The sequence below is a fragment of the Genypterus blacodes genome, unplaced genomic scaffold (genome assembly GCF_046128005.1).
Source record: "Genypterus blacodes isolate CSIRO-AG114 ecotype Tasmania unplaced genomic scaffold, CSIRO-AGI_Gbla_v1 ptg000053l_1, whole genome shotgun sequence".
In the NCBI taxonomy this organism is placed as follows: domain Eukaryota; kingdom Metazoa; phylum Chordata; class Actinopteri; order Ophidiiformes; family Ophidiidae; genus Genypterus; species Genypterus blacodes.
In genome coordinates, this window is record NW_027466865.1 from 4201691 (window position 1) to 4214052 (window position 12362).

Here is a 12362-nt window from a genome sequence, read left to right on the forward strand (position 1 = left end):
TGGCTGAACAATTCAATATGATGCACCTCATTCAAAGTTTGATAACTTGACGGAAACAATAAACCTTTACACACTATATCATACATAAAAATCTTTTGAAGAATACTTTACATCTACTTTTTATATTCCACATTTCAGTAATGTAATAAAGCATAAAAAATAGAAAGATTGATACAAGGTGACCCTGTTGACGTCTTTAGAATCAGCCGATATTATAAATGACAGTTACTCAGTACAGGTACCGGTCCAGTTGTTCTAAAGCTATAAAATACACTCACACGAAAAGATGTGGACATTAATATTGGCTAGTTAGTCCCATAGTTACTTTTATAATCTTATAATGCTTTCCCACATTACATTTACATTAAATATTGAGACGTGTGTTCCTCATCCTGGGTCAACATGGTGAGACAGCGCAGATAATAAACAGTTGCTGAGAGATTGTTGTTGTGAGTGTTGTTCATCAGATTGGCATGAGGAAGATTTGGAGTTGATCTGTGGCTACTTACTCTGGGACAGTCTGGCAGCTGATTGGTCAGTCTCCTGGCTGTTAACTAGTGGGGGACTGAAAACAGGTGCAGTCACTGAAGTGGTATTAGAGACAGAACTGGTAAGTGTGCTGGTACCAACTGCCGTCACATCCGAAGCCACTGGGAAAAAATGGACATCCACAGCGACTGTAGTGCGTCCCAAGGAGATGTGGTGGGAGAGGAGCAAGGGAGGGTTGCCGTGAGAGATACTGAGGCTGTGATGGATGGGTGCTGAACATGGCTCAGCAGTTTGCAGTGTGAATGAGGAGCGCAGGCCCTCGTCACGCCTAGACGGTGGAGACGGGGAAGGGGAATGGGCGGGCAAGGACGACGGAGGGGGCAAGGTGTCCGGGCAAGGACTGTGGTTGTCTCCTGCACTACTGGCCCAGTCCTCAGCACACTGCAACTGGATGCTGGGCTGAGACAAACTGCAGCCCTTCTCCTCCTCCAGAGAGGGATCAATCTGAAAAAGTTAGAGATGCAATTACTAGAGTTAAAGAATAAGTTACCTGTTACAGATTAAGTCTCTACAAGATACTAACTCAGCTACCTTTACAGTAGCTAAACAGGAGCTATTGATTTCACAAAATGTGTGTGTTTTTCTGGTATAAAACCTTTATGTCGACGATGGGCTCAGGATAAGTCTCTACTGAGATGGAGTGGTCATGCATGACAGGCTGGATGTTTTCTTGCAGGCCCTCAGATGTTGGCTCCATCTGCACTGTAACCAGACTGGGGCCTTGAGGTCTGGCACGGGTGTCTGATGTGTTTGGGCTTTGCTCAATCACGGCCACACAGTCATCGTCTTCAAAAGCCCTAGAGAGAGACACAACGCAATGTGCAACATTTCAAATCAAATTCAAAGCCACAACTGCAGGCCTGATCACACTATCATTCATGGCTGCAGTAGTTGCAGTTGTATTTGCTCTAGTCACCATGGTGGTTTTGCATTAAGTACATTTTTTGCCATGTGAGTTTACATTTATGAACTGCATAATAGTGTATTCACCTGTTTTCATATGTTCGCCCTGCGGCCCAACGATCAGAATGTCGTATGGGTACACTGAGATTCCTTGGAGCTGTGGATGACATTTCATTGGGTTTTTTAGAGTAATTTACAAGACTTTAACATGATCATCATGTGTGAAAATTGATGCAAGGAGCAGCTAAGCTCCCTGACCTCTGACCTGCTCGCCTGGCAGGTTCATGCTTCTGGAGAAGTGAATAGAAGGCCACAGTGATAAAGATGAAGGCCAGAGACACACCCACTCCCACCACAACGGGGATGTCATGCTTATTCAGCACCGGCAGCCACGATGGAGCCTTTTGTGTCACCCTAGAAACATGATAAAAGAGAACAAATCTGTATATGATTTACTGTCAATCAAATTATCAATAATGTGTGAATCAACTGATCCTCGAATTACACAAAGTCACCTTGTGCATATCAATCATTCAGTGAATTCTGCATTCTGAATAACTACTGCTATCTTGAAAGGTGCATACAGTACTTGATGAAATTACTTTCCTGGGTTTTAACACAATAAGATTGTATTATCGTAAAACAAGATCCTTAATTCAATGTTTATGCAGTGAACTCTTACAACATAGTCGGTGAAATATTCCTTTAGAAACAGACCTGAAGGTAAATTCTCTTCCAGGCTTTGATATGGCTTACCTGGGATCATTGCTGGTCATCGGTGATTGGGAGGTGTTCCTCTTCAGCTCAGAAACTCCTGAGTCACTGGCAGACTTAGTCGACTGACCCTGGTCACCCGGCTGACTAGCATTTCTTTGTACATGAGGCGACTCTGTCACCTGTTGGACAACAAGCTGGCCAGGGTCTGATGTAGACAGACCAGAGGTCAGGGGTGTGAGAGGTTCTGTATGTGGTCGTGGGGGCTGTGAGTGGAGGGAATGACGCTGGGTTGGAGGTGGTTGAGTTTGGGTTGGAGGAAGTGTCGATGTGGTGGGAGTGGATTCTGTCAGTGGAGGAGAGTGGTTTTGAGTTTGGGATTGCAGAGGCTTGTTTGTGTTTGTGGAATGTGACTGCTGTGCAGTGGGGAGCTGCTGGTTTGTCGACGGCAGAAGATGAAACTTGGGGTAAAGACTTTGGGTAAAGCTTTGCCTGGGGTGACTCGGAGATAGTTGTGAGGGGGTTGGTGAAAGCTGCTTGTGGGTTTTCGGAAGAGATTGAGAGCGATACATTTCATCTTGTGGGGCGGGAGACAATACGGTGACTGAATATGAATGGCTAAGATCAGTCTGGCTCACAGGACTCCTTGTTTCAGTCAGTAAATACGAAAAAACAGCAGAGGGTCGACTCAGTGGAAGCTTGGAAGGTGATTTCTCAGTGACAGGATCTGTGATCTGACCAGATAGAGACGCTGGATTTACGGTCTGAGTCAATTTCTCAACGCCATGATGTTGTACTTCTGTATGTGATGACACAGGCTGATCTTTGACAACAAAAATGTTCTTTCTGGCCACTGATTGTTGATCGTATGTTGCTGTTGGCTCAGTATTTAAAGTTAAAAGGAGAGCACTGTGAACGTCTGCTGACTGGGTTTTGAGATGTGGAGGAGGTGGCAATATAGGAGGCTGCATCTGTGTGACAAAGGTCTGGGTGGGATTAGTTGTAGGCTGTTGTGAATGAAGCTTCTGTGACCCTGATCGTCCCTTCACCACAACAATAGTCTCACTGGAAGATGTAGAATAGGTGGTAGCAGCATCACAATGTAACGTGGAGCCTGGAAACAATGAAGCAATACATACATTTGTTGTTTTCTATTGCGGACAGAATACTGTCCATAATTCACTTTTGAAGTACTGTACATACATGTCGCCTCTTTGTTCCGTATCTGTCCTTGTGGATTATGCGTTGTTGTAGGATGTTGCTCATTAATAGAGCTACTGGAATGGGGAACTGGCAGAGCTTTACTGGCATTGGTAGTCTACAAAATATTAAAAGAGATTTCTATTTTAAAAGACACATAGCTCTTGTGTATTTCAATGACACAGTATGGATGTGTAAGAATTGAGCCACAAAACATGGAATGAGCAGAACACATGGCACAAATCAGAGGAATGATGTGATTTAGTTGCATTTTGACATAATGACCACATACTGAATACTGTAGTACTGTGCACAAGTCTAAGGCATAATAAGCATTGAAAAAAAAGAAGAAAGAATAGCTTGAAAAAACATGCTGGAAAACCATTTGCACAAATCACACGTCCTGCACCAACACCACAAATGAAAAAAAAGAATGTGGAAACTTTCACTATCTCAGTACTCACAGCAGACAAACCCGGTCTTGTCTGCTTCTGTCTGTCAACCGGGGAGTCTTCAGCTTAGGGCAGACGACAGCATGACAGAGAATCAGCACAGAAAAGAAACCTGTGATTAAGCTAGAACGGGTGTGTGGTGAAAAATAACCAAACATGTTTTTGTGAGTGTGCATGTGAGTTCAGTTATGATTATTGAAACTGTCACAACACATCACAAACTTCACTATATGCTGTATGCATGCACACACACACTGAATATACTTTGGTAAAAATAGCATTTATGTTTGCATCTTATCACTTTTTTACCAGGAAAGAAGAATATGGGTTGAAATGGTGAGGCGATGATATTGTACCAGTGACAGTGAGGGCTGTACGTCTCTGCTGCTGTCCTGCACGGTTCCCAGCAGCACAGTAGTATTCCCCTACATCAGACTGCTGCACTTTGGAAATATGCAGAGCGCCATCTTCTGCACAGGCAGTAAGATCACAAGGAACACGAAAGAGTGACAAACAGCTCCATATTCAATCATGAAATGAGAACATGTGTCCCATTGTGGTCTGCAGGACTCACCGTCGATGCCTCCGCATTCTGTGCGGCTGATGAAGGAGTGTGTCCCCGCCCTGGTCCAGGTGTATGTGATGGGGAGAATCCCTACAGCCCTGCATGGTAGGACCACTGAAGCCCCCATCCTGCTACTCACCTGTGCTGTGAAGTTCACTATGATCGGGCTCACTGATAGGAGTGAAAAAGCAGAGAGGTAGAGGTGGTTGCTTTACACCATATAACTATCAAATACTAATACTGATGGGTAAATTACCAGCGACTCTCAGTGCTGCAGAGCCTCGGCTTTGGCCCAGTGTGTTGGAGGCCTCGCACACATACACTCCCTCATCATAGGTCTTGACTGACAGGATTTTGAGGGTGGAATTTTTCAATCTGTATGAAAAAATGTAAATACTGTAGGAACACACCGTGAGGATGAATGAGCCAATGAGGTTACAATGCAGAATACAACAACACATCATCAGGGTACAGAGAAGATTTGCTGGTTGCTATAAAAAGTACTGGATAAAACAATCAATCAATCCATTTACTTGTGTATAAACTGGGATAAGTTATCAAACACTATGTCACTACTACTTAATCTTTCTATGAAAATGCAATAAATAAATTCCTCCTTTCGTTTCAAATGTGAACATACCCCGCAACAATTTTGCCTCCGGTCTGTTTGGAGTGGCCTCTTTTCACCCAGCTGATGGAAGGTGGAGGGTGGCCGGACACCTGACACTCCAGCGCCACCGGGGCACCCACCGGCACTGTGAGCACCTGGGGCCACAGACTCACTGATGGAGGTGCTGTCAGGAAGGGAAAAGGCCGATCAGACTGACAGACAATTTGGTTCATCACTAGAAGACACTTATTTCCTTCTACCGTATAATAACATATTGGTCTGTTGTGTTGTTGTCGGGCTGGTGAGTAATGGTTTACACAGCACAGTCAGGGTTGCTCTTCTGGAGGTGACAAATCTGTGGAGGTGGGGGTTGGACGCCCTGCAGAAGTAGCTGCCACTGTCCGACTCCTGAGCGCTGCAGAGGAGAGAAAAAGATCAGTGAAACGCTACGAGACACAAACTCACAAAAGCTTGAGATTTAATCGATCTTTGCCATGTACTGTGTTTATCTTCTAATTGGCGTGGATACTGGTTTAAGACAACTACTATATTTTACCAAGCTCTGATAGTTTACAATTTACATCAATTAACAGCTAATTGTCATAACAGTAAGTAAGACTTTGTAATCGTAATACAAATTGTAATTTAGGGTTTCTTTGAGGCGGAATGCATTGTGTTTAATACGTGCTAATTGTAACAGTAAATCTGACTTACTAATGTCTTTATAAAAATGTAGAAACTTACTGTACATATTGCCACGCACAACCCACACACATATACACACACACCTGTGAAAGAATAGGTCTCCACTGGAAAGCACACTGATGTGAGCTTCAGTAGTGAGAAGTTGGTTGTTTTTGAACCAGGAGATGTTTGCTGTGGGTCTGCTGTACGGTGGCCTACAGGTGACTGTTCCATTCTCTCCTCTCATCACTGTCAAGTTTATGGGTTGTTGGACAAAAGTCCAGTTCATCTCTGCAAAGAAAATGGCTATGTCACCTCATACATACATTTATGGTGTTTCCATTTCTTGCAAGAGGAAAGAAACGATTAAATCAGAACGTACAACAAGGACACGTCTTCACATCTTTTTACATTTCCACCTGAGGCATTATATAATTTGACATTAAAATTAAAACCTCCTCTAGTAATGGAAAAAGGCTGGAAGAGTTAAATGCTAATGCAAAGATGTTTCCACCCTCCAACACTTATCATATGCAAAACCAAAAACCAAAATACCAGTGTGGAAACATGAACGTTTGCAGCTTCATATCCTTACAGTAACATGTTCTGCATTAGCACAGGGCGACACTGTGGGACAGTGTAATCACCTATTGCCTTTTGTTTCACTGAAATATTTTAGCTACATTGACAGTAATTGTAACATTCATCTACTTCAGAGTAATGCAGATGTTACCAGCTGGAAGTAGGAAGGCTGATTGCGACTTGATCTTCTCTCTGTGGTTGAACGCTTCACAGTGATAAGAACCTTCATCTTCCTTTGTCACATTCCTGTGGAATTCAGCAATAGATTACATTTGCTGTAGGAGTTACCCTACTAGAAACAAACTGGGGACATCATGTGTACTTTAAAGGTGACACAGACTGCCTGATTAAGACACGTATAGAATCCAAAATAGACAATAAAATGGCAATAAAACAATAAAGAACAAATATCCCTCTTGTTCTGTCCAGCATGAGACCTGAATACGAGCAGCTGTCCATTGTCCTGCAGGCTGAATGAGGTGGAGCTGTCGGTCAGGATACAGCCGTCTTTGAACCAGTGCACCATGGGAACAGGGAAGCCGCCAACAGCACAGTGCATGAAGACCTGTGTTCCCATAGCAACCGTGATGTTGTCAGGGCCCTGAGTAATCCGTAACCTTCTAGGGACTCCTGCAAGTGAAATGGACACCCCAACACATGGAAGTATGGCCCACCACAAATTCCACCTTAACATCACATCTGGAATAAAAGCTGCAGATTTACTCACCTAGCACAGTTAATTTAGCTGCTTTACTCTCCCGGCTGATGTTCAATAAACCATTGCGTGTGACACATTTGTATGTGCCATCATCCTGCAGTGTTATGTTGAGAAGATGGAGAGTGGCTGAGGTCTTCCTCTGGGTACCACCTCCATATGACCCCTGAACCAGGAAAACACAAGGTCAACTATCATTCAGGAGGAGTAATGCAAGAACATCAGAATCACATTTCAACACGATACTGTCTTATATAACAGCATTGCTCCCTATGGCCATGCACCAGCTCCTCTCTGACTAAATGTCCTTTGCTGGATAAAGAGACAATTACAGTAGGAGGTTTAGTCTGTTTTACCTGAACCTGTCTGCCTTTAATAAGCAGGGTCCCATCTTTAAGCCAAGTGATGCTGGCAGGAGGTGTGCTTTCCCCCGACACACACTGGAGGAAAACTCCTTCTCCTTCCAAAGCCGTCTGGTTCTGGGGACTAAAGAAAACATCCTCCAACCCTGAAAAACACAATATTAAATGATTTACTCCATATATTCCTTTCTTCTATCTACAGCTGTACAACAATTGTTGCAGTGTTGTGAGCATTTGTTGACATCATGCATCTCATTAGAGAACCTTGATTTCTTCTCTTGGAGGTACTTTGTGATTACATAGAACATCAAGCTTATCCTGCAGTCACTCACCCAGTTGGGACGAGACGGCCAAGCTGGACAGGACAAGGAAGCAGGCGTGGGAATTCATCTGTTGGAGCATCCGGATAGACACAGAGACACGCAAAGCTACTACTGAGCTCCACGGAAGACGCGAGGAAACCACCACACAGCTCCATCCATGGTGTAAAGTCCAACAGAGCTCAAAACAGAGAGGTGGTGTTTTCCTGCATAAGTAACACAGTGAGAAACACAGATTAGTGGGCGGGGACAAAATATTAGAAGTCCCTTTCAGTGTAATGCACAACAACACAAAACCACCAAGTACAGATTCTAATTTGCTCACAGCTAGACTATTTGCTATATAAATCTCAGCACATCTGCCAAGGAATCTTCATTATTCTTAGACAAAATAACAACAATTGTGTATGTGGTTTTTTATGTTCCCTTGAATAAAAGAAAATAAATTAATTGATTTTTGATTTTAGAATGTGTAATTGAACCATCAGAAATATTGATATTTTCTTGAAATCCTATATTCACACTTGAAATTATAACAGTGTGTGGTATGTGTGTATGCTGACATATTGACATATCACTGACTGGCACATGATATGTTTGCAAAGACTCACTTTGTATCCTTTTCAGGCAAATGAATTCACTCAGTCTTCATGTCCATCGCTCCACCCATCTCCTTTTAGATTCATTCCTATTTTGGTGGTGAGTGTGTAGCGAGCTCAGCTTTGTCCTCTTTAGTCCCTTGAATGGGGCCAGCCACTTTGTACAGCTCACGCTGTGGCCCACCACTCAATGAACGTGACATGAAAAGAGGCTGCGGAGCTTTGTACTGTGAAGATCAGTTATGGGTCCCTGGAAGGAAAGCTGCCCGTCTGATCATATAGACTTTCATGATCCTCAATATGGCCATTTAAGGACTGAGCCTCGGTTGTTTGAACATTACATTATACAATTTTTTTTCTTATGCAAGCCTGCATTTTCACAAGTCAATACAACTGAAACTAAACATAAACATGGCAAAGATGGCGGTTTGATCTCAAGGAGCTCATTCATGAAAAGAGGGTACTCAGTGTGCAGTAATGAGGGGGGTTATGGATTTGTGTGCATTGCAGTTTAGCATGTCACAGTCACCTGAACGATCCGTTCACTTTGGATTTAGAAATCCCCAATGGCTTTCCACCAAAAAATACCGTAATCAATCATCAGACGCTGAGGCTAAGAAAGAGATATATTACTATATTTGAGCTTGTCACCAGCAGCTCTACTCAGAACAAACTAGTCATGTTCAATTACATTCTGACTACTGTAGGTGAAATCAAACATACCAGTGATAGCGGCAGTAGCTCAGTGGGGGCGGCAGTAGCTCAGTCCATAGGGATTCAGTTTGGGAACCGGAGGGTCGCCAGTTCGAGTCCCGTATGGACCAAGTAAGTGGACTGGTAGCTGGTGAGTTGCCAGTTTGCCTCCAGGGCACTGCCGAGGTGCCCCTGAGCAAGGCACCGAACACCCAACTGCTCTATGGGTGCTGTAAATGGCTGCCCTGCACCCCCTCTGTAATGCATGTGTGTGTGTGATATGGGGGGGTGCAAAATAAATTTCAATTGTGTGTGTTGGAAGTCGCTTTGGATAAAAGCATCTAGCTAAATGACTGTAAATTTAATTAAAATCAATAAATAAAGTAAAATATAAACACTGTAAATACAGTATATAATGTGACAGAGCTGCAGTATCATCTTAATGCTTGTAAATATTGTTATTAGGAAAATCACGTTATCCATCACTGCTGAACTATGTGAATCAATGAAGGGCTTGATTGTCTCCTTCTGAGCAATGACTCACCTGTTCCTGGTTGAGCTGGACTGGTGGCTGGCTATACTCAGAAGCAGTAATGCTCAGAGATGTGGGCTGTGTATTTAATCATTTACACAGCTTAGCATGTCATTAAGATCTTTGTCTGTAACCCACACAGTCATCTGTATTGCTCAATCTTACAGTGACATTTAATTCTCTATGCCACAAAGGAATGAGTGCAAATTGAGTGCATCTTTAGGAATAAAATCATTGAATGCAACTGAGCTGCATTGAACTGCTTTACATTCTAAACAAAACCTAATTCTAAGGATTTTTTCACTGCATTTCTTCCAATTGCTGATTTATTGTTGTAGAGTTAAAACACTTAATGAGGGTTTCTCTTCAATTTGGCATGTTTTCCGAAAGTGGTACAGTGTACATTACATTTTCTCTTCCACTGTCCTGACCACTGTCTCTCCACAATTCAGTTGTTTATTACTGCTCAAGGCTCAATCCTGATGATCCTTCACTACGTCCATCTTTAACCCAAAAACTAGTTTTGCATTGTGTGCATTGCAGGTGCATTCAACAAATATGGAAAAGGAAACAAATTCAGTGTGCATAATTTAGTACATGCTGTGCGACAAAGGTGCCCTCGGCATCTGGATCAGGGCAACATTTGCATATGACTGAAATTGGAACACATAATGAAGAGCAGGGATACACAACACATGGTTACATGTTGAGGATATTAAAAACACCTCAGATTTGCAACATTAAACACACCTGAAATCACTGTATTCTTAACAGACGTGAAGCCAGAAATCATGCATACACCTGCTTTAAAATAAGATATTAATGATGCAAACTATTTTCCTCCACCGTAACATACAGCAGAGAGTAATGATACTTACTTGTTGCGGTGTTGCTTTCTAATCAGCCCATTTGTCTTTAATCAGCAGCTGTGTGCGGCCCAGGCAAAACCTCTGTTCTCCTGATGCAGGCACCTCTTGCTCTCAGCTGGGTGAGAACAACTGCTGCTTGCATATACTAGACACCCCCCCTGACACACACACACACACACACACACACACACACACACACGCACACACACAGTGCATACAGAACAAACAGCTGTAATGAAGCACAAAACAATTAAGTGTATATACATTTTTAGATAACCACATTTACAGCACACACGACACTAAATGATCATGAGTGGGAGTTATTTGTGGGAGTTATTTGTGGGAGTTATTTGGTGGCATGTGCAGAGTATAATTGCAATAATTACAACATTATAAGTATTAACATTCTTTCACATTTCCCTGGATATGATTCTAGAGATCAGAAATTGTTAATCGGTATTTTACGCTAATCTGTCAAACTCAGTGAACATCTGTATGAGAAATGAGATGATGTGACTTTTCACACGTTATTGCAATAAGGTGGGATTGTAGGCAATTAGCTGATGCCTCACACAGGTTTAATTCACCCCAGAATTAAACAGAAAGCTATTGCTCAAAGGAACGTATGGCACACATGGCTGTTGAAGCCAGTGGAAGCCTTGTCACTTTGTGTCACAGGACACAGTGTAGGAAATAAGGGCTAAATCGCATCTATATGCCACAATTTTGCGCATAATAACTTAAATAAGTGTAACTGATTGAAATGTAATAAATTGTAAAGAATGAAATCATAATTTTGAAGGAATCAAGGTGAATAAATTGACTGATAAAAGACAGCTGAAATGTAGCTCTTTTTGAATTACGACATTGATGTGCAATTTCTGCCTCTGATCCTGACCAGAGACATTTGCTTTTTCCTGAGATAAAAAAATGAAGCAGCACTTTGTGAGGCAAGCAATGGAAGACCGTCACCAAGAACAGACAAAAAGTGACAGCAATGATGAAACCTGAACATCAGCAAGGCTAGAAACTGAAGTTGGCAGGGTTCAAGTTCTTTAAAAGGAGACATCCTTGGAGGAAGATACAGCAGTATGGAACATGCAATAGCTTCTGGTTTACTCATCCATTTCCTACTGGGGCCAGATGAAGTCTTTGCAAATGTTAATTGACTTGTTTTCTCAGTCCATTCAACATAATCAAATGGAAATTAAAGTACAAATGGACCGATTTATAATCTATGCAGGGAGGTCCATTTTAATTAAGCAGACTCATTTATTAGGCAAAATGTAATGTTGTTTGGTTCAGGAGAACATTAAACATGCAACACTTTGTGATTTGTGTTTGTGGTGAAGACTTTTCTCTGTGCAACAAAATGCAATATGCTGTTTATTATGTACAAGTATTTTTTTCCTGTATTGTACAGAGTTCATACAGCTAAATATGTTCTTATATCGTGATTATGTTGGTCAAATTGAGGACCATACATCTAAAATCTGTCCCAAAACTTATTTAGATCTAAAAATTCAATCATCCTTTAGAATGAAGTCAGATCAGTTGTATCCTGACTGCCTTCCCCGACTAAATGCTCATCTGAATTGTTTTGATTCTCAGAATGATGACAAATGTATTCCTCTCCTGTCAACACACGTATTCAGGACATCTGTTTTGGCATAGTTTCAAATTTGTCGCTCCTTACCGACACTTCAGTGTGACAATATGAGCAAAAACAACCACAGCATTTCCAAAGGTGTTTATAACGTCAACAACAAATATTCTACTAGGAAGCAAAGTTTATTATATGTTTGTAATATCAGTGAATTTTGCAAAGATGAGGCTGTCTGGGAAGAGGAAAATAATGCTGAGCTTGAAAAGGTCAAAAAGTTGATGGAGAAGGTCAAGTGATCTGAATACTTCAAAATGTCACAAAAAGCAGTTAGCGGTGCCAAACTTATACTATAATTACATCTTAATCAGCAACAAGAGGACAGCTTGTAGAAGATGATGACATTTAAT

At 42.0% G+C, this 12362-nt stretch overlaps 1 protein-coding gene across 1 annotated transcript; it reads right to left on the reverse strand.

The window, feature by feature from the left end:
* Nucleotides 1-306: 306 nt before the first annotated feature.
* Nucleotides 307-2454, reverse strand: LOC143001453 (uncharacterized). The gene is made up of 5 exons (XM_076151075.1): nucleotides 2209-2454; nucleotides 1718-1866; nucleotides 1540-1609; nucleotides 1145-1346; nucleotides 307-993 (listed from the first exon to the last, which is right to left on the reverse strand). Exons 1-5 carry the CDS (start codon nucleotides 2226-2228, stop codon nucleotides 502-504), a joined length of 933 nt encoding a protein of 310 aa, XP_076007190.1. The 5' UTR covers nucleotides 2229-2454; the 3' UTR covers nucleotides 307-501.
* Between the last annotated feature and the right edge of the window lie 9908 nt (nucleotides 2455-12362).